This window comes from Carcharhinus amblyrhynchos, chromosome 1 (assembly GCF_965287045.1).
Source record: "Carcharhinus amblyrhynchos chromosome 1, sCarAmb.v2.hapA, whole genome shotgun sequence".
Classification (NCBI taxonomy): domain Eukaryota; kingdom Metazoa; phylum Chordata; class Chondrichthyes; order Carcharhiniformes; family Carcharhinidae; genus Carcharhinus; species Carcharhinus amblyrhynchos.
The window spans coordinates 167,722,927-167,750,534 of record NC_137324.1 but is presented as its reverse complement, the minus strand read 5'-3'; the positions used below and the strand labels follow the sequence as shown (position 1 = coordinate 167,750,534).

The 27,608-nt window shown below is 44.8% G+C and overlaps 2 protein-coding genes across 2 annotated transcripts in view; one reads left to right on the top strand and one right to left on the bottom strand.

The window, feature by feature from the left end:
* sh2d4a (SH2 domain containing 4A) overlaps nt 1–15,826 on the top strand; it is a 50,994-nt gene extending 35,168 nt beyond the window's left edge. The window contains exons 6-9 of the mRNA XM_080200066.1: nt 2,522–2,717; nt 6,746–6,876; nt 7,781–8,001; nt 15,057–15,826. Coding sequence (XP_080056192.1) covers nt 2,522–2,717; nt 6,746–6,876; nt 7,781–8,001; nt 15,057–15,149 — 641 coding nt within the window. The 3' untranslated portion in view covers nt 15,150–15,826. The remainder of the gene's footprint in view (nt 1–2,521; nt 2,718–6,745; nt 6,877–7,780; nt 8,002–15,056) is intronic.
* Nucleotides 15,827–25,299: 9,473 nt separating this feature from the next.
* csgalnact1a (chondroitin sulfate N-acetylgalactosaminyltransferase 1a) overlaps nt 25,300–27,608 on the bottom strand; it is a 144,278-nt gene continuing 141,969 nt past the window's right edge. Inside the window, exon 8 of the mRNA XM_080200053.1 lies at nt 25,300–25,593. Within this exon, the coding sequence (XP_080056179.1) occupies nt 25,304–25,593 (290 nt within the window). The 3' untranslated portion in view covers nt 25,300–25,303. The remainder of the gene's footprint in view (nt 25,594–27,608) is intronic.

Here is a 27,608-nt window from a genome sequence, read left to right as displayed (position 1 = left end):
TGTTCAGTTAATCTGCCATCTCCTTTTCCATTATTAATTCCCCAGTCACTCCCTATAGTGACAGAAGGTACATGTGCTAAATTTGTCAATGGTACTAAGATAGATAGGAAAGTAAATTGTGAAGAGGACATGAAGCTGCAACGGTGGCTCAGTGGTTAGCACTGCTGCCTCACAGCACCAGGGATCCAGGTTCAATTCCCAGCTTGGGTCACTGTCTGTGTGGAGTTTGCCCATTCTCCTTGTATCTGCGTGGGTTTCCTCTGGGTACTGCAGTTTCCTCCCAGATGTGTGGGTTAGGTGGATTAGCCATGATAAGTTGCCTTAGCGTCAGGGGGATTAACAGGGTAAATACATACGGTTACGGAGATCAGGCTGGGATGGGATTGTTGTCGGTGCAGGCTTGATGGGCTGAATGGCCTCCTTCTGCACTGTGGGGTTTCTATGTTTCTAAAGGGATATAGACAGACAGAATGTGTGAATGTCTGGAATGTGGAGCATAATGTGGGAAAATGCTCATTTTGTTTAGGTTTTTATATTTCTGGAAAGCTTTTTCTTGTACTCCCTACTTATCTTTTAGTTGTATTTTGGCTTTTTTTTTTGTAATCAATCCAATTCTCTGACCTGCCACCCATCCTCCTGCAAAGATGTGCTTTTTTTTAGTATCAAACTTATTTAGTTCACCATGGCTACTGGGCCCTCCCCTTGGAGCTTTTTTTTCTCTTTGGAATGTATCTGTTCTGTGTATTCTAAAATATCCCTTTTTTAAATGTCTGCCACTGCACCAGTATTGATCGATCCCATAACCTAATTCACTATAGCTAGCTGTGCTTTCATGCCTTCACAGTGGGCTGGATCTCAAACAATGACAAGACGGAGTACAGGAATGAGATAGAGGAGCTGGTGCAGCAAAAATAACCTCTCCCTTAATGTCAACAAGACGAAGGAGATAGTCATTGACATCAGGAAACATAGAGGAGAACATGCCCCTGTCTACATCAACAGGGACGAAGTAGAAAGGGTCAAGAGCTTCAAGTTTTTGGGCGTCCAGATCACCAACAATCTGTCCTGGACCCTCCATGCCAACAGTATAACTAAGAAAGCCCACCAATGTCTGTACTTTCTCAGAAGACTAGAGAAATTTGGCATGTCAGCTATGACTCTTTCCAACCTTTATAAATGCACTATAGAAAGCATTCTTTCTGGTTGTATCACAGCTTGGTATGGCTCCTGCTCTCCCCAAGACAGCAAGAAACTACGATAGGTCATGAATATAACCCAATCTATCACGCAAACCAGCCTCCCATCCATTGACTCTGTCTACACTTCCTGCTGCCTCGGCAAAGCAGCCAGCATAATTAAGGACCCCATGCACCCTGGACATTCTCTCTTCCACCTTCTTCCGTTGGGAAAAAGATACAAAAGTCTGAGGTCATGTACCAACTGACTCAAGAACAGCTTCTTCCCCGCTGCCATCAGACTTTTGAATGGACCTATCTTGCATTGTTGATCTTTCTTTACACCCGAGCTATAATTGTAACACTACATTCTGCACTTTCTCATTTCCTTCTCTATGAACAGTATGCTTTGCCTGTGTAGCGCAAAAGAAACAATACTTTTATGTATGCTAATAAATGTGACAATAATAAATCAAATCATAATTGCTCTATTTAAGTTTTTTTAAAATGTTAGTCTCCAACCCACACATCTGTCCCTCAACTGGAATTTAACTTCAATCATAATGCTACTAACTAGAGGTGCCTTCATAATGAGGATGTAGAAATCATACTGTGCATAAGTAGGCCATTCTGCCCATCTGCACCGACAACAATCCCATGTAGGCCCTATCCCTGTACCTCTACATATTTATCCCACTAACCTACGCATCTTGGGACACTAAGGGGCAATTTAGCATAGCCAACGTACCTAACCAGCACATCTCCGACTGTGGGAGGAAAGCGGAACACTTGGAGGAAACCCATGCAGACACAAGAAGAACATGCAGACTCTGCACAGACAGTGACCCAAGCTGGGAATTGAACCCAGGTCCCTGGAGCTGTGGGGCAGCAGTGCTAACCACTGTACCACCTATTGAGTCACAGAATACCAGGCCTGGTTGGCTCCAGAATGTGCTACTCTAAGAAGTTATGTCAAAAAAATTTCTATGAACTCCACCTATGCTACCTTTACTCTTCTGATTTCTCTAGTCTTTGTGTGGATTAAAATTCTCCTATTTAAAAAGTGATGAGCGACTGATGAGAGGGTTAAATCATATACCCAGCCTTCAACTTGATCACTGTTGTGGGATTTAATATTGTCTCTCCCAGTTGCTCGTGGTTGGATTTGGTTGTATCTTTATTCATGATATCTAAAGAATTTGTGCACACAAAAGAGTTTTCTTTTGACTTGTGAAACATATCTTTTATTTGTGATGTCTGACTGAGAAATCTCACAGTAACTGACCTTCACAGTGCTACACAAACCTTCTTAATCATGTGCTCCTTTTAATGTCCTTCTCTGGCAGTGAGGAAATCCAAGGCAGCTGATGAAAGGCGAAGATCGATAGCTAAGCAGGCACGGGCTGACTATAAGCGCCACTCCCTAAAGGCGATCGAGAGGGGAAAAGTGTCTGCGATGACCCAGAATTTCCAAGGTTCTCCAGTGAAGCCCCCCGTCCCCCAGCGTAAATATGCAATTAATCGGAAAGAGGGCAATGTAAGGTGAGAAGTTGGAAGTGATAGTGATGTTGATTAACAATGATCCTTTTCTAGTGTGCACAGCTCAAATCCATCTTGTTCACAACTGAGTTGGCAAAACATCTCGCAGTACTGCCAGCATTGTGTTTCTTTTTCATTTGTGGGACGTGGGCATTGCTGGCTGATTGCATTTATTACCCATCCCTGGTTGCCCTTGAGAGGGTGGTGGTGAGCTGCCTCCTTGCAACTTAGTGGCTTGCTAGGCCATTTCAGACCCTCAGTTGGGAGTCAACCACATTGCTGTGTCTCTGGAGTCACGTGTAGGCCAGACCAGGTAAGAATTTCCTTCCCTAAAGGACATTAGTGAACTAGATGGGTTTTTCCAACAATCGACAATGATGACCATGAAACCAGTAGATTCTTAATTCCAAATTTTAAAAAGAAATTTAATTCAAATCCAGCATTTGCCATGGCAGGATCTGAACCCAGGTCTCCAGAACGTTAGCTGAGTCTCCAGCGATACTGCCACTAGGCCATCACCCTATTTGAGAATGGTGTGTGGGTGAGCTTGGTTGGTGAGTAGGTTCACCTTGATTAAAATGTATTCCTGTGGTGATTTAGGAAAATAAAAACAGTCTGTTGATCAAATAATGTTTTCTTCTGCGAGTGTTCTTAAAATATTTTAACAGTGATACCTTATGGCCCAGTATGGGTAGGTCCAGGTTCAGTGGCTAACTCTTCCCCTTGGCAGGATAACTGTGGCAGCACTAACAGTGAATCATTCTGAATCATGAGTTCACTGAAGTTAATGATAGTTTGCATTTGCATAGCGCTCTTAACATACTAACATGCCACAATCCTCTTTGCAGGACTGTTATCAAATTAAGTTTGGCAGTGACGCAAACAAGGAGACATGAAGGCTGAGGGGGATATAATTGAAGCGTATGAGATTATAGGTTGAATAGAGAGCAGCTGTTACCCTTGGTTGAGGGATCAAACATAATGGGGCATAGTTTTAGGGTAAGGGACAGGGGATTTAGGAAATTGTTTTTCACTCAGAGGGTGATAAGAAGCTGGAATTTACTGCCTGGGAAGGTAGTGGAGGCCAGAAACTTTACAGCTTCAAAAAAACATTTGAATGAGCACTTGAACTCCCATAACATTCAAAGATATGGAGCACGTGCAGAAAAATGAGATTAACGCGCCTTTAGTGGTAGTTATTACCAGTGCAAACTTGATGGGCCGAAGGGCCTTCTGTGCACTGTGTAACTCTGTGGCACCTCTCTGTATCTTCCAGCAATGACAGTGATAGTCAAAGTGCTGCTGCACTCGGAAAGTTCCCCTGACACGGTGCTGCTGTGTATTCCTTCCAAGCCTAGCTTTCATGGAAACGGGCAGCACCCTTGGAGAACTCCATTGGAGTGGAGTAGCGTAGAGAAACAATGGCATCTTCAGTCATGTACCCAGTCTCCAATCTGGACATCAGAAGATTCTGGCCATTAGGACAGATGACCAAAAGTTTGGTTACGGAGAGTAGGTTTTAAGGAATGACTTAAAAGACGAAAGAAAGATGCAAGATTTGGGGATGGAATTCCAATGCCTCTGGCCCCAGGCGACCAATGGCACATCCGCCAGTGATGGAGTGATTAAAACTGGGTATGTCAGTCAGAATGGGAGAAGTGCAGAGGTTGTGGAGTTGTAGGAAATTAGACAATGGGGCAAAGTCAAGAACACCCTGAGAGTTTAAGAGCTATGCCTGAATACTCTAGATTCACGCTATACATAATTAGGCCTAATTTGGTCTGCATGTAAAGAGAATTGTGGCGACAGGTTTTTAGGTGCATGAGGGCATGGCGGAGTAGTTTGGGCAAGGGTGCGAGTTCTACCCTGCAAATTAGATTAAAATTAGCCCCCAAAGAACCGATGTGATGGCCTAATGGTATTATCACTAGACTATTAATCCAGAAATTTAGCTACTGTTCTGGGGACTCAGATTCAAATCCTGCCAAGGCAGATGGTGGAATTTGAATTCAATAAAACAAAAACTCGAATTAAGAATCTACTGATGACCATGAAACCATTGTCAATCGTTGGGAAAAACCCATCTGGTTCACTAGTTTCCTTTAGGGAAGGAAATCTGCCATCCTTACCTGGTCTGGCTTACATGTGACTCCAGAGCCACAGCAACATGATTGACTCTCAACTGCCCTCAGGCAACTAGAGATGGGCAATAAATGCTGGCCAGTCAGTGATGCCCATGTCCTGCGAATGAATTAAAAAAACTTGTATCATCTCCTATCTTTTTCCTTTGTTTTTCCCTCAAGTGGGAGACCAGCTCCCAGATCTCTTCTTGTGTTCCCCAGGTTGGTTAATGAAGAATCTCCGCAAAGTGCCTTTGGCTTGCCTGTGTGTGTGTGTGCACATGCAAACATACCCAGTCATACCAGTCACAAGTTCCAGCTTCAGAAGTGCCTCCAGTCTGTTTACTTCTGCACGTCACTGCCGCTTTTCCAAACAGAGTCTAACCTGTTCTGGGCAGCTTTTTGAAGGTCTTGTGCCCACGTAAAGCCCTGAACTCTGCTTTCGCGCTTGGGATGGACTGGCAAGTCCCTACTCTGGGCAAGCCCCCGGCCGTTTGCACTCCAGCCGTGGGGCTGTTTGCTCGGCGGGTAAAAGATAACCAGCCGTGTGCTCAGTGGAAAGGAATGCGGTGTGTGTTTGGACATGTTTGACAGACTGACGAATAATCACCAATTTCCGTCATGCGGTGCAGATGTGTGTCAGGGACCAGTAAGATAAACAGCAAGACTCTACAAACGGCCGAACTAAAATGCTTGAATGGCAGAGCGGGATTGCCACAGTCCTGCTCACTGGGCAGATTTAGAAGAACAGTTGTGTAATTTTTAACTTTGGGATTGCAGTGTGATGAAGACCGAGTTTTAGAATTAGAGCAAAGTTCCTTATTGATCTTACAACAGTTAATTGCACGTGCACTATTACAGCTCAAGGTCTTGTGGGCAATACTCTGAACTTTCACTGGTGTGGATGTTTGTGTTTTATTGATAAGTATTTCCCTCCTAATTAATTAATTTTTCCAATTCTGCTCTTATTTCCCGATCGGGTTCCAGCAAAAATAAAAGCTTCCAGATGCAGCTGCTATGCTGTAAAGATAATTAGTCACAGGGCAAGCACAAGTTGTGAGCTTGCTCATGAACTTGGCTGTATAAAATTCTCCCCAACCAAGAACAACGCAATGTATCAAATTGGCCGTCTGAGACTCTCTCTTACTGCCTTTTCTCCCTCCACTCCCCAGCCAATATCACAGCTCCATTTTGTCTGGCAGACTACACACATGTGGAGCTCTTCAGTGCATGTCCCCCATCCTCATGTGAATACAATATACAAAGCTGGAGTATCCAATTTTTGTTTCTTGGGTGGGGGAAGGATGATGCGCTTCCAAGTTGGTGTCTAAATTCTTATTCATTTGTGGGATATGGGCATCGCTGGCTGGCCAGCATTTGTTGCCCATCCCTAGTTGCCCAAGGGCAGTCGGGAATCAACCACATTGCTGTGGCTCTGGGGTCACATGTAGGCCAGACCAGGTAAGGACGGCAGATTTCCTTCCCTAAAGGACAGTAGTGAACCAGATGGATTTTTTTCTGACAATAGTTTCATGGTCATTAGTAGATTCATAATTCCAGATTTTTTTACTGAATTCAAATTCCACCATCTTCCATGAACCCAGATCCCCAGAACATTAGCTGAGTTTCTGGTTGGGCTGAATGGCGTGTTTGGGTTGTACTTTCTATGCAGTCTTGGAAATCAGAAAGTACAGGGTCAAAACATCACTAGAAGATGCATCAATCATTCAAATCAAACAATGGAAAAAAAAGACATGCATTTATATTGCACCTTTCAGTTCCTCAAGATATTCCAAAGTGCTTTAGACTCAATGAGCTATTTTTGAAGTGTAGTCATAATGAGAGAGAGGAGACATGGCCTTGCTTGTTATCTAATTAATGGTGGTGTGTATTTCTCTATTACTGATCTAGAAAAGATGCTCGGTCCCAGAAATCGAGTGATAACAGCCATGAGAGAATCATCAGATGGTTCAGAGAGCAGCAAATCCCACTCCGTGCTGGATATGAAAAAGACGCTGATGTCATAGCCCCCTGGTTTCATGGTAAGCCACTGAATTCTTGTCACTACTTTTATAATTCACTAATTTGCTATTTTTTTTGTTTCATGGTGGCACAGGGGTTAGCTCTGCTGCCTCTCAGTGCCAGGCACCCAGGTTCAATTCCAGCCTTGGGCGACTGTCTGTCCATGTTGAGTTTGCAGGTTCTTCTCGTGTCTCCAGGTGCTCCGATTTCCTCCCACAGTTCCAAGATGTGCAGGTTAAGTGGATTGGCCATACTGAATTGTCCCTAAGTGTCCAGGGATGCACAGGTTAGATGGGTAGATGTGAGGTTACAGGGATAAGGCAGGGGAGTGGGCCTTGGTAGAGTGCTCTTTCAGAGAGTTGGTGTAGATTTGATGGGCCGAACGGCCTCCTTCTGCACTGTGGGGATCCTATCCTTGTGTTTCTCTCCCCTCCCTCAGGTCACTGTGTGGAGTTTGCATATCCTCGTCGTGTCTGCATGGGTTTCCCCTGGGTGGTCCTGTTTCCTCCTACAGTCCAAAGATATATGGGTTAGGTTGATTGGCCATGCTAAATTTCCCTTTAGTGTCAGAGGGATGAGCAGGGTAAATATGTGGGGTTACAGGGATGGGGCCTGTGTGGGATTGTTGTCTGTGCAGGCTCGACGGGCTGAATGGCCCCCCCTGTAGGAAATCTGAGCAGCAGGTTTGGCACTAGACTCCTGGTGCTCTGTGCCTGATCGGGGATCAGGGAGGGGGACCTCATCCTGTCCAGATTTGCCTCCAACTATTGGTGGTCTTCACTGTAGTTCCAAGTGTAGTACCGGCAGTGGCCACCCTTCCTAGTGGCAGTTTCCAATCCCTCAGAGCTGCCAGTCTCTGGCCAGCAGTTCACTTCACTTTGTACAGTGTGAATCGGTGAGATATTTCTGCTTTATTTTCACTAGGTGTTATAACCAGGCAAGACACAGAGGAGATTCTGAGCAAGAAAGAGGCTGGGGCATTTCTGATCCGTATCAGTGAGCGGATGATTGGCTATTGCTTGTCTTATCGAAGCAGTGACGGGTTTAAACACTTTCTGATCGACTCCTCGAAGGACTCGTACACCTTCTTCGGTGTAGACCAGTTACAGCACGCAACGCTAGCAGACCTGGTGGAGTATCACAAGGTAAATGACAAGGGGTTCCCCTTCTGTTCTCCGTGAATTACTCAAGAGATTCTTGCATAGCTGGTCAGTTCCTCCTCTGGCTCTGTGTGGTGAATACAACCGGCTCTTTGGTGACCGGTCTGGGGGAGGCAGGTCAGCCCCCATGTGGCAAAAGAGAGGGAGGAGGGAAGCTAGGCAGCGGTTCTGCTTTCTTATGGATCTCGCTGACAGTGAATGCATGTGAGTGTCAGATGAAGCTAGGATGTTTTGGATTCCACCGCAATGGCCTCTCTGGTTTAGTAGCCTGCTTTACCTCAAGTGAGAGAGTTCATGACAGTCACTGGGTGCATTGGCTGCTCTGCTTTGCCCAACCCAGCAAAGTTGTTTGTGTGAGACACGTAGAGCAATACAGCACAGAAACAGGCCCTTCGGCCCAACCAGTCTATGCCAACCATGGTGCCCTCCCAGCTAGTCCCAATTGCCTACATTTGACCCATATACTTCTAATCCTTTCCCATCCGTGTACTTACCCAAACGCTTTTTAAATGGTTAGCACTGCTGCCTCAGAGCGTCAGGGACCCGTGTTCAATCCCGGCCCCGGGTCACTATCTGTGCGGAGTCTGCACATTCTCCCTGTGTCTGCGTGGGTTTCCTCCAGGTGCTCTGGTTTCCTCCAACAGTCCAAAGATGTGTGGGTTAGTTGAATTGGCCACACTAAATTACCCCTTAGTGTCAGGGGGATTTGCAGAGTAAATATGAGTTATGGGGATAGAGCCTCAGTGGTATTGTGGTTGGTGCAGACTCAATGGGCCAAATGGTCTCCTGCACTGTAGGATTCTATGAAATGCTACTATTGTGCCTGCCTCAACCACTTTCTCAAACAGCTCATTCCATATTTGCACCCTCCTCTGCATGAGGAAGGTGCTGCTCAGGTCCCTTTTAAATCTTTCCCCTTTATCTTAAACCTATGCCCTCTAGTTTTCAATTCCCCTTCTCATTTTTTTTGTGATTTGGCTCTTGTTTCAATACACAAGACGAGTTGCTCAATACTGAGTGACTCACTGATTGAGAAATCAGCAGAGCCGTGTCAGAGGTTCCTGATTTTAAACAGAGAGCCACAACCTGACAAAGGGAAAGAATTTAGTTTTTGGGCTGGAAAGGGGAGGTGAAACCCAATTTGTAGTTGAATCCGTTGTTACTGGTGATGCAAGGTCTACACTTTGTTGAAGTCTCAACTATTACAGCCTTGATTCAAACATGGCAAAAGACCTGAATTGTAGAGGTGAGGTGAGAATGGCAACCCTTAGTATCAAGGCTGCATTCAACTGAGTGTGGCATCACGGAGTCCCAGCAAATAGGAATCAGTGGGTATCGCAGGCAAACTCTCCACTGGTTGGAGTCATATCTGGTACATAGGAAGATGGTTGTGGTTGTGGAGGGTCAGTCATCCCAGCTCCAAGACATCTCTGCAGGAGTTCTTCAGCGTAGTGTCCTGGGCCCAACCATCTTCAGCTGCTTCATCAATGACCTGCCCTCCTTCACAAGGTCAGAAGTGGGGATGTTTAGTACTATTTGTGATTCCTCAGTTACTGAAGCAGCCCATGTTCAAATGCAACTACATCCAGGCTTGGGCTGACAACTGGCAAGTAACATTCATGCCACACAAATGCCAGGCAATGATCATCACCAATAAGAGACACTCTAACCATCGCCCCTTGACATTCAATGGTGTAACCATCACTGAATCTCCCACTGTCAACATCCTTGGGGTTACCATTGACCAGAAACTCAACTGGACTCACCGCATAAACAGAGTGGCTATAAGAGCAGGTCAGAGGCTAGGAATACTGTCTTGAGTAACCCACCTCCAGACTCACCAAAGCCTATCCACCATCTACAAGGCACAAGTCAGGAGTGTGATGGAATACTCCCCACTTGCCTGGATAGGTGCAGCTTCAACAACACTCAAGAAGCTCGACATCTTCCAGGACAAAGCTATCCACTTGATTGGCACCACAGCTGGAATTTTACTGTCCTGCCCACCAAGGGATTTGGGACAGGTGAGGGATGGACCATGGAAAGGCCTGTTGACCTCGGATGAGATTTTCTGGTTTTGGGGCGAGCGAGGCTGGAAAATTCCACTTCACGTTCATAAACATCCACTCCCTCCATCACTGATGCTCCTACCTACAAGATGTGCTGCAGAAATTCAAGAAAGATCATAGAACATTACAGCGCAGTACAGGCCCTTTGGCCCTCGATGTTGCGCCGACCAGTGGAACCAATCTAATGACCCTCTAACCTAAACTATTCCCATGTTATCCATATGCCTATCCACTGACCATTTGAACGCCCTTAAAGTTGGCGAGTCCACAACTGCTGCTGGCAGGGCATTCCACGCCCTTACTACCCTCTGAGTAGAGAACCTACCTCTGAAATCCGTCCTATAATTACCACCCCTTAATTTAAAGCTATGTCCCCTTGTGTTAGCCATCACCATCCGAGGGAAAAGGCTCTCACTGTCCACCCTGTCAAACCCTCTGATTATCTTGTATGCCTCAATTAGGTCACCTCATAACCTCCTTCTCTCTAATGAAAATAACCTCAAGTCCCTCAGCCTCTCCTCATAAGGCCTTCCCACCGTACCAGGCAACATCCTGGTAAACCTCCTCTGCACCCTTTCCAACGCCTCCACATCCTTCTTATAATGCGGCGACCAGAACTGTACTCAATACTCCAAGTGCGGCCAAGATCCTTAGAGAGCACCTTCCAAACCCGTGACAAGGGCAGGTGGGAACACCACCTACAAGTTCCTCTCCAAGCCACTCACCATCCTGACTTAGAAAAATATGGCTGTTCCTTCACAGTTGCTGGGTGAAAATCCTGGAATTCCCTCCTTAATTACATTGTGGATCAACCTACAGCACACGGACTGCAGTGTTTCAAGAAGGCAGCTCACCATCACCTTCTCAAGGGCAACTATTGAGGATCAGTAATAAATGCTGGCCAGCCAGCAACGCACATGTTCCACAAATGAATTTTTAAAAATTCCTGTGTCTTTTTTGCTATACAGAATGTGCAAGTTTTTCCTTAATTTTTCAGCTAAGTACCTCTGCTCTTTACTCTCCCTCCAACCAAGTAACTTTGTTGAAAAGCTCTAAAGTCAGTGAAAGGGTGTAAGCCTTCAAACAGCGAGAACAAGACTGTGCCCATGGAGTAACGGGGGAAATTCCTCACCGCAAAAGTTTGTTAACTGGTCAGGAGTGCAGCTACAATGATCCTTACTTGTGGGTTTTTGAGTGTTGATCCTGACTGCCTTTGCGGGTGCATTTTACTTTGCAACCTGGGCCTGCCACAGTTAAATATGAAACTGGAAATGATCTGTCAATATTTGGGTTGAGATTTTAATGGTATTCTGAAAGATTAACGGGTCTCCGTGAAGGACAGTAACAGCCATCTGGCATAGATTAGCAAGTCTCACTAATCTAACAGTCAGCATGAAAAGTAAAGCAAAGTGAAATCCCAGCTGGTAAGTGAGATACTGCTTCAAGCTCATTCCTGGGGATTGCTTTACAATTTGGTGAGTTGCAGGAGAAAATGTAATATTTGACACTTACCCAGGGAGTGTAATCTTACCACCAACCTGGGTTATTATCTCTCTCTTCCCCTCCCTCCCCCCACCAGCGCAAAGCCTGTTCTTGGCAGACTACGTCTAGAAACAAAATCAAATTATTTTAGATATTTAAATTTTTGTTTTAGGCCCAGACATTCTGGTTGGTGGATTTGGCAAGCAGGGTTGGGATTCTGGTTCTGTATCAGGATCGTTTAGATAGGAAACGTTAACCCTATTTCTCTCTCCACACATGTTGCCAGACCTGCTGAGTTTATCCAGCATTTTCTGTTTTTGACATTTTAGAAATGCGTTGGTTGGTTGTTACCTACAACCTTCCCCACTGTTGGTCCTTCCAGCTCCTGTTGCAGTCACTCTTCCTTAAACCGGCACCTTCAGTCTTTTAAATGGCCGCAGTCAGCTGACATTTTCTTCCATTACCATCCCAGGCTTGGGGCTTTCCTTTCAACATCTGTGTTTAATCCTTGCTATCCTCTGTCATCTGGTTCCAGTTGCATTCTCGACCATCTCAAAGCACCAAGTGCTTAGCCCCTCTCCTATTTTCCCCTATTTTCACACCTTGCATCGACTGCCAGATTTTTTTTCTAGATCCTACCTGGTGATGGAAGCCATTTTGTTTGGCTACACTAAAAATGAATAAATCTTCTGCCCTTTATCCTAACACTATGCCCCCTTGTAATTGATCCCTCAACCAAGGGGAACAGCTGCTTCCTATTCACCCTGCCCATACTCCTCATAATCTTACACACCTCAATCATGTCCCCCCTCAGCCTTCTCTGCTCTCGAGAAAACAATCCAAGCCTATCCAGTGTCTCCTTTTATAGCTCATTTGCTCCACCCCAGGCAACATCCTGGTGCATCTCCTCTGTACCCCCCTCCAGTGCAATCACATCCTACTAGTGAGGTGACTAAAATTGCGCACTCCAACTGTGGCCAACTCAAAGTTCTGTTGGTTAATCCGGGAGCTTATGTCCATCACCATCTGTATAGAAACAAGTCTCTCAAATACAGTAACATGGGGTGTGACCATCACAGGCAAGCATTTATTCCCCACCCCTAGATGCCCTCATCAGAGGGTGGTCATGGTGAACCAATGCCTTGCAAGCTTGTCAGCGTGGTACAATTCCAGTGACTTGTTAGGCCATTACATGGGACAGTTAAGTGTCAATCACATTAATATTGAACTGGAGTCATGTTTAAGTCAGGCCAAATAAGGGCAGCAGTTTTCTTTCCATTGTAGCCATACTAGAACCAGAGGGCACAACCTCAGGCTAAAGGGTCGATCCTTTAAAACAGCGATGAGGAGGAATTTCTTCAGCCAGAGAGTGGTGACCCTGTGAAACTCTTTGCCGCAGATGGCTTTGGAGGCCAGGTCTTTAAGACAGAGATAGATAGGTTCTTGATTAATAAGGGGATCAGGGACTATGGGGAAAAGTCAGGCGAATGGGGATGAGAAAAATGTCAGCCATGATTGAATGGCGGAGCAGACTTGATAGGCCAAGTGGCCTAATTCTGCTCCCATATCTTAAGGTCTTATTAGTGAACCAGATGGGTTGCTTTTATGACACTTCATGTTTTCAGGGTCACTCACGTTTTGTTCCAGATTTTTTTAATAATAAAGCAAAATTCCATTAGTGTTTCAAGAATGTATTCCAAAACCACAGAGCCATCCTCAAAAGTGAAGCGACAAATCTTTAAGCTACTAAAACTGCAGAGCTGCTCATCAAACCCATTCTGTAAATTATAGAATCCCTACAGTGTAAAAGGAGACCATTCAGCCCATCGAGTGTGCACTGACCACAATCCCACCCAGACCCTATTCCCATAACCCCTCATATTTACCCTGCTAGTCCCCCTGACAGTAGGGTTAATTTAGCATGGCTAATCAACCTAACTCACACATCTTTGGACTGTGGGAGGAAATCAGAGCACCTGGAGGAAACCCATGCAGACATTGGGAGAATGTGCAAACTCCACACAAACAGTGACCTGAGGTTGGAATTGAACCAGGCCCCTGGCACTATGAGGCTACAGTGCTAACCACTGTGCCACCGTGCTGCCCCATTGTTCACGCCATCTTTAGTCTGAATTATACAGGATGCCAAATTCCCCACCCACCCTACCCCGGTTAAAAATTGGGTGCCTGCCAAGGGTTAAACAGATACCGTGCAGCCATTTATCAGCCTATTAGCCATTGATGGGTTGGGGGGGGGTGGTGCGGTGGGTGTGTGGTGGTTGGGGATGAGACTCCTGCCTTTCTGGATCAACAAGTCCTCCCATAGAGCCACTGACCAGTCTGAAGCCTCTAGCATTCCAGTAGTGGCTGCGCCACTGGGAGTAGTGGTGAATGCTGGTACTGCAACTGGGGCTGAAGAAGGCGACCTGCACTGGACCTAGTTCAGCTGGTGACTTGGGTCTCCCTGAGCAGAAGTTGACAGGACCTGGCAATTGCAGTAGGGGGCTTGGACTTGAGGCCATGGTCAGAAGGGGTGGGTGGTACCCTCCAGTGGGCATAGGGGCTCACTTAAGAATCTAAATTGGCCTCCAATGCACCACCCCTGCTGTTGGTAAAATTGCAGTGGAGGCAGGTGGGTAGGCTACTGGATTTTGCATGCCCCCTTGCCTTCGAACATGCTGATAGAGGATTAAATAGGAACCGAACAGCATAAAAAAGGCCCTTTGGCCCATTGAATCTGTATTGACAATAACTACTACTAAAGTTGCACCAATCCCATTTTCCAGCGCTTGTCCGGTATCCTTGAATGTTGTGATGTTTCGAGTACTCACCTGAATATGTATTTTTTTTAAAAGGTTGTAAAGTTTCTGGCCTCCACTACCTTGCCAGGCAGTGCATTCCAGATTCCCAATGCCCTCTGAGTAAGGGAAAAAAAGACTTTCTTTAATTCCCTCAGCCTCTCCTTTATAACTCAAATGCTCCATCCCAGGCAACATCTTGAAGAATCTCCCCTGTAACCCCTCCAGTCCAATATCAACCTTCCTACGGTGAGGTGACCAGAACTGCACACAGTGCTCCAGTTGTGGCCTAACCAATGTTTTGTTGGTTAATCCAACCTATAGACCTGCCCCCTACTGATTCGATCTCCTACTATTACAGCCTCCCACCATCTAATCGTGAGAAACCTCGGGCTATCATAATGGCAGCATGCTGTTTTTGTGATGTAAGCGCACGATATTGCTGGATGGACTTGGTTAGATGCCTTTTTTGGAGTGTGATGAGGTTTAGAAAGGTGAGGAGGGGGGGGTGAAGGAACCACATACCATCAGTGTTTGGGTAGAAGATTATCTGATCAAAAATGTGAAGAAATAATGAGTCTATTTGACATTTATTAAAAGTGTATATATATTTTAATTTAGTAAATAATTGTCCTTGTGTAGGCAATATATACAACTGCTCTTTCCTAAACTTCAGCCTTGCTCTTGGCAGGAGGAACCAATCACATTAGCGGGTGCTGAACTTTTACTTGAACCATGTGGTCAGAGCAAGGATCCTCCAGACTACGCCCATCTCTTCAACTGAATCTCTCTCAACCAGGAGCTGCTGCCACATCTAATGTAGTCTTCCTTCCTAAGGTTCACTTTCGTGGATAGTCAAGTAAGGTAACTGATACCCAGCAATGAAATTCCACCTTCTTTTGAGAAGGTTCCTCGCTATGCAAGAAGGATGTTGATCACATTTGAAGTGGACAGTATTCTTCAACTTATATCTGATCTACTTATTTAAGAACAAATGAATTTGCATTCAGGGTTATAGCTGTTACTACTTTGTTTTTGAAGGGGTTAGGCTTTCATTCACGAATTTTTGTACGTTGTAAGTTAGGAACCCTTTCCAAGTAGAGTTTGAGCAAAGAATACAAACTGTTAAATCCATTTATTTTACTGATATAGACTGGACATATTGCAAAGCTGATTTTGTTGTGTTATAGCCCAGTCTCTAACAGTGTAATATTAGTGATGTACGCCTCAATCATTATACAATGGAAAAAAATGCCAATTTGAAGATGAACTGTGATATTTACGTGATTGTAAAATAAAATGAATCAAAAGATTCATGTCTGTATTCTAGATCAGCAGTTCTCAATTTGTTTTGAATGGATTAGTAACCACAGATTCCACCCTTCCTACTCAACCAAGTTATAATGTCTGTGCTATATAATGCTCATGAAATTACTGAATGCAAGTGTGTTTTAAGAAGAACCCAGATTTTTAAAAAATTATTCATTCATGAGATGTGAGCATCGCTGGCTAGGCCAGCATTTATTGCCCATTCCAAGGGCACTTAAGAGTCAACCATGTTGCTGTGGATCTGGAGTCGCATGTAAGCCAGACCAGATAAGGACAGCAGATTTCCTTCCCTAAAGGACATTAGTGAACCAGATAGGTTTTTCTGACAATCGACTGGTTTAATGATCACAGAAATCCTACAGTGGAGAAGGAAGCCATTCAGCCCATCAAGTCTGCACCAACCATAAACCCACCAAGGCCCGACTCCCATATCCCTACATATTTACCCGCTAATCGCTGTAACCTACACATCTTGTGACTCTAAGGGGCAATTTTTAGCATGGCCAATCAACCTAACCTGCACATTTTTGGACATTTTGATGATTATGAAACTGTAATTCCAGATTTTTATAGAATTCAAATATCACCATCTGCCCTGGTGGGATTCAAACCCAGGTCCCAGAGCTTTTCACTGGGTCTCTGAATTAGTAATCCAGTGACAATATCAGAATGCCACCATCTCCCCCAATTTGCCTTCAGAAATTAGTGAGATGGGTGTGTCTGCTTTGCGCTACCGATTCTCTTTATCCTTAGCAGGGGCCTGGAGAGAATGGAGATTGGAACACACTAGGGAAGTTCAGGGATGGCAGGAGGCTGGACAGAGCGCAGAGCACAGTGTAAGCACTAGGTAGAGGAGCACGTGAAGGACAGAAGCAGCAGTGCACTACTCCAGCCACTGCTCACTTGTCTACCCTTCAGCACTGCATCCATGGTGGTCCCTCGGGTTGTAAGGCTGGTCTTGTTGCAAACCCTCTGGAAGGTCTCCATGGAGAATCCCATTTTGAGAACCATTGTTCTCGGTAGTCCCAAGCGCCTTGCCTTCAAACATGGCTCCCAAACTCAAGCTATTTGTAACATCCCCCTAATTTTCATTGTACTTGTTATTGAATAAAGTGGAATTATCACCATGTGATTTTATAACTAACACACCAACGTCAGCAGGTACGGCAACTCCATGACTATATTCTTTTTGACTAGTCTTAACTGAATGTGTCATCTTGGGGAATCATCGGCTAACAACCCATTTTAATTCATAATTCCAGTGCATAATGCAGTGAAACCCAGGATGAAAGTAGCACCTAATATCTGGATTATATTTGTAACATGATTTATTTAAATTGTCCTGCAGTGGGACATCCAACACTGGTGGCTCAATGGTTAGCACTGTTGCCTCACAGCAATAGGAATTTGATTCCCGGATTGGGTCACTGTCTTTGCAGAGTCTGCACATTCTCCCCCAAGTCTGTGTGGGTTTCCTCTCGCTGCTCCGGTTTCTTCCCAGTCCAAAAGTGCTGGTTGGGCACATGGCCATGCTAAATTCTCCCTCAGAGTACCCGAACAGTGCGGCAACTAGGGGATTTCCACAGTAAATTCATTGCATTGTTAATGTAAGCCTACTTGTGACAATAAAAAATGTGTTGATTGGCCACGCTAAATTAACCCTAGGGTCAGGGGATTAATGGGGGAATTACGGGAATAGGACCTGGGTGGGACTGTGGTCGGTGCAAACTAGATGGGCTGAATGGCCTGCACGGTCAGGATTCTATGAATAAATAAGTAGACCTGGCAATGGTTCTTAAAGACCATGTAACATGTGCCATATTGTGGTCTTTGCTAAGTAAACATGATCCAGTACTGAGGGTGTTAATGTTGGTTGGCCCCCCCTCTTTCCATTAAACCTTTAGTCCTGATTTGTCATCATCAAGAAAACCAGGTTGGGGGGTGAAACACTTCCCCTTGACTCAAAATGCCGCTTCGAGTAATCGAAAAGCACACTGCCGACATGGAGACAGGGTTACACGTTTATTGTGAAACTTTGTCCGTTGTTCAGCGATTATACAAAACAACACCTCAAGTAGCACAGCTTAGCTGAGCTCCGTTACTGTACAGTATTTTACAGAGACTTTAAATTACCAACATTTAAAAATTAAAGGCATTTAAATCTACACAACAGCAAAGGAATCCTGAAACTTTACATCTCCCACACATAAACCAAACCGTTCGGTAATGTATGTGAAAGGGCTGGGCAAACCCTTCCGTGGATTTTGTACCAGGTTTAACAGCAGCATTGGTCAAACACAGCACTGTGCTGGAAAGCTTTTGTGTACTATTCTTATTTTTCACTTGTGAACTTGTTTTTTTTTTAACCCTTGTGTGTGTGTGTGTGTGTGTGTGTATATATTTCCACATTATAGTTTTATAATCGTGAAAATTAACTTTAATCCTGAAACAGAGACTTTACTTCCAGGTCTGTATTACCGAGTAACTATAATTAATTGTTATGTCAGTGCTGACTTTAAAGCACAGGCTGGGACTTTATACTTCTGTTGCTCATATTTTAGCTAAATAATAATTCTATGCATTCCACTTGACATAGCCAATCTTTGGTAAGATCAGTACATATTGAATGGTAAGCAGCACTCATTTCTACTTTTGACACCATCTTTGATGAAATTCTTCAATTTATAAAAATCATAGGCTGCTACAGTGCAGGAGGCCATTCAGCCCATTGAGACTGCACCAACACTGACAGAGCATCTTATCCAGGCCCACCTTCCCTGTCCCTGCAACCCTATGTATTTACCCCACTGAGCCTCCTAACTTACACATTTTGGGACACTAATGTTGGAATTTTACCAGCATGCCCGGGGGGGGGCGAGGTTCGGAGAGCGGCATTCTACCTTGGCCTTGGGTGGGATCATATGCACCTTGCTGGTAAAATTCCATCCATAGGGGCAATTTAGCATAGCCAATCCACTTAACCTGCACATTGTGGAGTGTGGGAGGAAACTGGAGCACCAGGAGGAAACCCAGGCAGATGAGGAGAACATGAGACTCCGCACAGTCACCCGAGTCTGGAATCAAACCTGGGTCCCTGGCACTGTGGAAATAGTCAGAAGTCTCACAGCACCAGGTTAAAGTTGAACTTTAACCTGGTGTTGTGAGACTTCTTACTGTGCTTACCCCAGTCCAACGCTGGATCTCTACATCATGGCTGTGGAAATAAGCACCCCAGCCTGAGACTCTGATAATAGAGGATCTTGGAAGCAAAGTTTACACACACTCCTATTTTACAGGCCACATGTGTTTCAGTATTGGTGCCACTCAATGCTATGGTGCCATTCAGGAGACAGCTACACATTAACATAGGGATGCAAAAATAAATTGCATTTGTCAAATATTTGATTACAAAATCAACATTATGACGATACAGAGAAGCTTCATTCATGCTCTTATGAGTTATGTGTTTTTTTTTAAAAAATTACTCCATTCTTTTACTCCACTGGGACACAGTAGTTAGCACTGCTGCCTCATAGCACCAGGGACCTGGGTTCAATTCCGGCCTCGGGTCACTATCTGTGTGGAGCTTGCACGTTCTCTCTGTGTCTGTGTGGGCTTTCTCCGAGTGCTCTGGTTTCCACCCACGGACCAAAGATGTGCAGGTTAGATTGATTGGCTATGACAAATTGCCCCTTAGTGTCACGGGCATTAGCAGGGTAAATCGTGGGGTAACAGGGATAGGACCCGGGTGGGATTGTTGTTGGTGCAGGCCTGATGGGCCAAATGACTTCTTTCTGCACTGTAGGGATGCCGTGATTCTTCAAGTTATAAAACTAAAGTGCAGTGTGGACAGGACAACCCAGAATCCATCTCCTTGCTTGCTCCAAAAATCAAATCGAATCCAATTCATGGACTCCACAAGAAAGACATATAAGATCCAAGCTGACAAGAAAAGGCTAGTAACACCCCAACTACATGATCTTGAACGAATCCAAGATTTTTGAGGGCTTTGCCATGGCTTAAGGCAAGCTTTCAAGTGTCACTTTCAATTGAAGCTAGCTAGTAAGAGTGTAATCGAAGAAAGATTTTGAATGAATAGCTGGATAGAAACTGTTTCTATTGGCAGCAAGGCCAGTAACTTGAAGACATCAATTAGGTTTAATATAATTGACAGTAAACAAGGTGGAGGTCTTGTGGCACAGTGAATAGTATTTCCTCCTCTGAGCCAGAAGCTCTGGGTTCAAATCCCACTCTAGGTATTGATGAGCACAGAAGATGCATTCATAACACTGCCAAATGGGTTGATTTACCAACCTGCAACTTTTTCCAACGCATATAAATGTTAGATGGTAAGAGCAGGATTGTCTCCTAATTACCCATGCTTGATGTAGAGTGTCCTGAAGTATAGCTTCAAGCTAGTGGGCTGTTACAGAAAATCCACGTCATCAAAATGGATTGAAGCATTTGCTTTGTCTTCCTCATGTGCACTGCGATGAGGGAAGCCTTCTAAGCCTAAAGAAACTAAAGGGAAGATGATTTTTTTTTATGTGGTTAATTTTGATCTGGACAACTGCCTGATAGAGAGGTGGAAGTCGACTCCGTAGTAACTTTCCAAAGGGAACTGGATTTATAGTTGAAAAGGAAAGTTATTGGGACAGAGCAAGGGAGTGGGACTGAAACAGAAAATGTTGGAAGATCTCAGCAGGTCTGACAGCATCTACGGAGAGAGAATAGAGCCAACGTTTCACGTCTAGATGACCCTGAAATGTTGGCTCTACCCTCTCTCCACAGATGCTGTCAGATCTGCTGAGATCTTCCAGCATTTTCTGTTTTTGTTTCAGATTCCAGCAACAGAAGTATTTTGCTTTTAGTTTAAGGGAGTGGGACTAATTGGATAGACCTTTCACAGAGCCAGAACCAGAAGGATGGAATGAATGGCCTCTTTGTTCTGCAGAATTCTGAGTCAGTATTTTTTTTAAGTTGGCGTGGACTGTATGATCCTTGTAGATAGGAATGTACTGGACCGGAAGTGACCACAGTGGCCTATTTGATCAAGAGTTGGTAATCCAGGCACATTGCTTATTAAGTTGAAAATGCCCAGCCCTAAGTTTAAGCATTTATAAAATCCAGTTAATGTAAACACAACACTTTTTAACACTGAAGCTATAAACAATTTCAAAAGTATTAACAGCACTCCACAAACCTGATAGATCAACAGATTATGACTGTACAAATACTGCATAGATTTTAATTGACATGTTTGGTCCAATGACGTACTTTACAAAATTCACTTAACCTTAAAAAAAAATACCCTGGATGTATCGAGTTTATCTGATACCATTTCGCTACAAGAGGGTAAAGCTTGTCTCTGTCTCTCTTATTTTCTCCCGCTTCTACCTTTCTCTTCCTGACGCTCACTCACTAATACCACGGAGCAACTCGTTCCGACAGGAAAAGAAAGGTTGGGCCTCTGGTTTTGTGATGGGTGGGAGTCAATATATGGGTAACATTGACCACAGGTTGGGAAATGCACTCTGGCTGTGTATACCTGCTTACTTTTGGGGGGTGGAGGGGGGGGTTGGTGGTTGGCATGGTTACAATGAGGGCCTAAAGGGAACAGATCGTAACCACAGCCTTTACTACGAGATTCCACGGCAATCACTATTGCTCACTATCATAGCTTAAGAAATCAGAGATACTCATTCCACCTGGAAGTAATGGGGCCCTAATTTTTCACACGCGTTGATTTACAATTGTAAAGTGCAGACTAGATTTAATGAGATCTGGTTTCAATCACACAGCCTTTGGTAACGTGAATTGTGTGTGTCTTCTACCCCAACCCCACCTTCTCCTGAGAATGAGTACGAACACAAGTACTATGGTCCTGGTAAGTATTTGTTCCTAAGGAAAGGTTGCTATCCTTAAGGCGTTACTTTTCCTGAAAAGCTCGAACGTAACTTCTTTCAGCAAGTGCTGCTGTTGGTGAATGTGATCTGGATGTTTGGGGGGGGGGGGGGGGGGGCAGTGGGGGTTTGAGACTTCTGATTGCCTGCCAATAACCAAGTAGTCCCTGTGTAAAAAGCAAACTATTGGCCTCTCAGCAGCTTTAGCAATACAAAGTTTCTGCAAGATATTGGGTTAATGCAGTGCCACTGCCTACTATAAACCCACTGGCATAGTTTCAAATATGCAATGAAAATGAAATGCTGCAACTCTGCAATTGAAGTGTAGCTGAAACCTTTTCTTTCTAATGCCCTTTAATCTGCTATGCCTTTCCAGACATTTGCTGCTGCTAAACTTATAAACACTTGATACACACTTAACTTCAGTTGTTACATTCTTTGTTGCTTGATGCCAACTTGAATATATTCAAAGAGGCTTCTGCAGCAGCACCTCCTCAACCTATAAACCATCCAGCTAGATTGACGGGTAGTAAGGAGTGGCAATGCCATCACCTCCAAGTTACATGTCATTCTGACCTGGACATACTTTGCTATTCCTTCATTGTCGTCCTCAGGTTAATATCTTGGAAATCCCCAACACAACAGCATCCTCATCACATGGAGAAGGCAGCTCCCCACCAGCTTTTGAGGGCACTTAGGGATTGCCAATGAATGCATATATTGGCAATATGGTAGTCCAGTAGTTAGCACTCCTGCTCCACCGTGCCAGGGACGCGGGTTTGATTCCGGCTTGGGTTACTGTCTGCGGAGTCTGCACATTCTCCCTGTGTCTGCGTGGGTTTCCTCCCACAAGTCCGAAATACATTAGGTGCATTGAATCATCGAATCCCTACAGTGCAGGAGGAGGTCGTTTGGCCAATCAAGCCTGTACTGACCACAATATCACCCTGGCCCTATCCCCATAACGCTACGTATTTACCCTGCCAATCCCCAATCAATCTAACCTCATCTTTGGAGTGTGGGAGGAAACTACAGTATCCAGTAGAAACCCAAGCAGACACGGGGAGAACGTACAGACAGTGACCCGAGGCTGGAATTGAACCTGGGTCCCTAGCATTGTAAGGCAGCAGTGCTAACCACTGTGCTACCCACCGGCCATTCTAAATTCACCTTCAGTGTACCCGAACAAGTGCCGGAGTGTGATGACTAGGGGATTTTCACAGTAACTTCATTGCAGTGTTAATGTAAGCCTACTCCTAACACTAAACTAATTAAGAGTTTTAAAAAAAAGTGTCTTGAGAATGAATATTTAAAAATAATCCTGTTTTGGGTACCTGCGCTACTTGTAATCTTCTTTGTCTGCCTTAGGACTGTTATATCGTGGGATAGAAACAACCAAGAACATCCCCGTTTGTGCACTTGAAGCAAGTACATTAAGCATTAAGTTGACCATTTTCTGCTAAACTCTGGGGTAAATTTCATGATGCCGGTAGAAATGTATGGTAGATTCCTGTTTTTCTTCCCTAATCTAATTCTTGCTGTAGCTGATTGCAGAAAAACAATAATAAAAGATGGTTATGAAGTGTCGTTCATGAAGTAACTTATGTGCTGGAGTTACCATTGGACTGACTGAGACAGTAAGGCAGAAATGTACACTCTTCATCACTGTATAATTTATACATGGCCTCACTGCACTGTACAAGGGGGGGTTTTGTTTGTAAGGCTTCCACTTTATACATAGCAGGCTGCTAGAAGTCGCAAAGCGAGGAAACAAAAGTGCAATTGAAGGTTTGAGGAACAGTTTCACAGTTGTCAATCCACACTGAATATTTTGGACTGAAAATAGCCCCAGCATGTCCCGGATGAGTGAGAATAGGTTCGCAACTTGGCTTCGGTCAGCTGAGTCTTTGGGACAGTTGAGTTTGCTCAGCCTAGAAGCTTCCAGGCCTTCTGATCCTTTCGCTTTTGGTTTAAGCTCAATACTTTTCATGGTTTGTTTGCACTTTGTTTTTGCAGGGAGCAGGTCAAATTGTCCTCTGCTTTAAGCTGAGGAGACAGTAGGCGACCTACAGAATAGGCTTAATAAAACACACAACGGCAGTAGATGAAACTTGATACGGAATATTGCACATAGAAAGGAAGAAAATGAGCAATACAAGTACTTCATGAGTGGTGCATCAAAATGGCCATGGATGAAGTAGAGTAATCTTGGATTTTTAGTAGGCTGGACATTTAATAGGTCCAATCACTGGAGCAGTAAACAACAATACTGACAAAACTGTAAGAGAACAAGTCATTCACAACCTCTTCAAATTTTTGAAGGAAAGCAAAGACATCTTCCACTGTCTAAGCCAACATTCCTCCCTCAGCCACCAAACACATTTATTGTTCATCCACTGTTTGGGAGCATGTTGATTCTTCAAAGTCAATTATCAACCATGAAACACTTTGGGCCAATCCGAGAGCTATGATAAGGCGCTTTATAATAGCAAGTTGTTGTTTTACAGTGGTCAGACTGTACCTTGACTCATGCATCTGTTTCTGGTCCCTGAGACCCAGGGAGACATGCAACTGTTGGAGACAATGCAGACCAGAACCCAGAGGATGCTCTCTGTTGTCAGGAAGCTTTGAGGAACTTGCGCTCTTCAGCCTTAATAGAAGGTCCAGGACATTGACTGGCATCCTGTCCACCATCTTAAACATTTACTCCCTCCATAACTGATGCAGCGTGGCAGCAGGACCATCTTCAAGATGCCCTGCAGCAAGTCATCAAGACTCCTTCGACAGCCACTTCCAAACACGCTTCCTCCACCACCAAAAAGGACAACAGATACATGAGAATGCCACCACCTGCAATTTCCCCTCCGAGTTGCACACCATCCTGACTTGGAACCTTCATTGTCACTGGGGCAAAATCCTGGAAATCGCTTCCCAACAGCACGGTCGGTGCGTCTACACCAACATGGATTGTAATGGTTCCAGAAGGCAACTCACTACAACCTTCTCAAGGGTAATTAGGAATGGGCAATAAATGCTGGTCCAGCCAGCGATGCCCACATCGCTGCAAACAAGTATTAAAAAAAGTCACTGTGGTTGACCCTACAGAGACACAAGATGGCAAACAGAAGCGGAAAAGGCAAACTAAATTGTGCAAGGGACTTGGGGTCAGAGGTCAAGACCAATTCGGAGTAAACTTGGAATGAAGTCTGCAGTACGATGGTGGAGACTGGAATGATGAGGGTGGTTTTTGGAAGAATATGCAAGAATGGAGCAAATGGGTTTCCTCCTTCACGCCTACTTTATGGTTCATGATTGGCTTAAGTGACCACTTCAGGCCACGAACTGTTGATTCACAAGTCCTCAACAAAAATAACTCATCCTTTTAACATATAAATACTATACACACGCACAGGTGCCTGTGCTGTAATTGTCAGTAATCTGAAGGGCCACCGTCCAGTTTAGTGTCTCACATGAGCAGTGGAATTGACCTGTATTAACCTCTGGCTGATCCTGAAACTGTGGACGTTCCAAACCACCAGCAGCGTAAGCTTGACTTTCCCTTAGGTTGGAGGAGAACAACACATATCGTAACGTCACAGCGGCGCGTCACGTTGCAGGGTACGACTTGAAAACAATTTGCTTCCGTGATGGGTTCTCCACCAGTATCAGGTACCCGCTGCTAAACCCAACGCAGCCTGGGCTTCTCTTATGTTTTCTTCACGTTGGTTTTGTGTCGCTGTTTGCGTAGATGTGCCTCAATCTCGTGCCTGAAGACCAGCATTCCCAGTTGGGCGTGAGAGGCCTCGTTCATGGCTTTGGACTGCATGCACATGCGGTACTGTTCAGGGGTCAGCTCGTCCACACAGCGCTTCTCGTGCCACAAGTGGAACAGTCCGCGGACTGGCGTCCGTATCACGATCAGGTCGCTGTGGAGATATTTGCGGTAAAGGTGAACGTCCTCACCTCCCCACCCTTTTATGTCCAAGTCGAAACCACCTGGAAGAACAGACGTGTTAGAGGTTCAGACCCTTCAGGATTGAGCAGAATCCCCACTCCAATAAAAAGTTACGAGATAAGCTATGCCAAGGTTAAGTCAAACAATTAAAATGTAAAGAGCAGAGCTATATAAATATTAACAGAAATTCTTTCATCGAACATTACAAACAGCAAAGAAAAGTACAGCACAGCAACAGGCCCTTCAACTCTCCCAGGCTGCATCGATCATGATGCCGTAACTAAACGGGAAAAAAAAACCTTCTGCCCTAACTGGGTCCGTATCCCACTATTCCTCCCTATTCATGTACCAATCCAGATGCCTCTTAAATGTTGCTAATGTGCCTGCTTCCACCACCTCCTCTGGCAGCGTGTTCCAGGCACCCACCACGCACTGCGTGAAAAACTTCCCCCCCCGCACATCTCCCTCCAAATTTCCTCCTCTCACCTTGAACCTGTGCCCCCTTGTATATGACACTTCCACCCTGGGGAAAAAGCCTGTGTTTATCCTCACTGTCTATGCCTCTCATGATTTTGCAGACCTCTATCAGGTCTCCCCTCAGCTTCCATCTTCCCCGTGAAAACAATCCTAGTTTATCCTGTCCTTCTGTGATGTGGATATTCACGTCACCTGCTGAGTTCCTGAACACGTGCAGGTTGAATGCTTTGCCAGGTATCGCCCTAACTACATAAAACAGCATAAAGCCTAAGCTCCTTCAAAGAGCCAGCATGGGCGATGATAGACCGAATGGTCTCCTTTTGGCTGTGAGATTCCATAGCTACCAATTTCAGTCTACAGCACCTGCATTTTTAAACATGCCGGTTTAGTGCAATGGCCGTATTAAATTCTCCCTCAGTGTACCCGAACAGGTGCCGGAGTGTGGCCCCTAGGGGATTTCACAGTAACTTCATAGCAGATGTTAATATAAGCCTACTTGTGACATTAATAAATGAACTTCAAACGTTTTAGGCCATTTAGCCCTTTGAGCCTGTTCTGTAATTCAATGATGTAATTCAAATCTCTTGGTAATTTTATTTAACCAAAGTTTATCTATCTCTGTGTTGAAAATTCCAGTTGTCCACAGCCTTTTGGGAAAGTGATTCCCAGATTTCCACTGCTGTGTGTGTTAGGAAAAGTGCTTCCTGCTTTCACTGCTAATGGTCTAGCTGTAATTTTAAGATAGTGTCCCTTTTAATGTAGATTCCCTGACCAAAGGAAGTAGTTTCATTGTAACTGAGCAATTAAACACTTTTAGCATTGTAACTTTCCAACTACGCCCCGGTGAAAGTACACATCGATTTTGCACAAAGCAATACAAACCATGTTTGTCCAACCTCGCAATTTAACCCTTTCCTCCTCTGTATCAGTTTGGCGAGTCTGTTCTGGGACTCTCCCAAGGCCAAAACATGTCTCTCCCGAGGTTCAGTCCCTGCAACTGAAGGTGTAATTGGCAGGGGTGGGGGTGGAATGGGACTGGCAATTGGATAACAGAAAGAGGGACAGAGTTCTTTTGTTCCAGAAGAAGGAATCTGAAATGCACAGCCTGGGAAGGTAGTCAAGACCGGAGACCTTACAACTTTAAAAAAAATGTTCTTGAATGAGCACTTGAAATATCATAATATTCCAGGATATGGGACAAGTGCAGGAAATGGGATTAATGCGCCTTTAGTGGTAGATATTGTTGGCGCAGACTTGATGGGCCAAAGGGTCTTTTCCGTTCTGTATGACTCTATTGCTGGAATTTTACTGTCTCGCCTGCCCAAGGCTCGTAAAATCCCATCTGAGGCCAACAGAAAATGCCATTCTGCCAGCCTTGCCTGTTTCAATTCTAGGGTGGGTGTGCCGGTAAAATTCCAGCATTTTACTCTATTCTGGGGAACAGTCCAGCAGGCAGGGGTGGCATAAAATCAGCGACGTGTCTGCTGTCTAGTGACCTCCGCTGGTACTTTACCACCAGTGAGAGTGATGTCGGGTGGCCCACACACCCTTGGACTAATCAGCGGCTTCTTACTCCCCT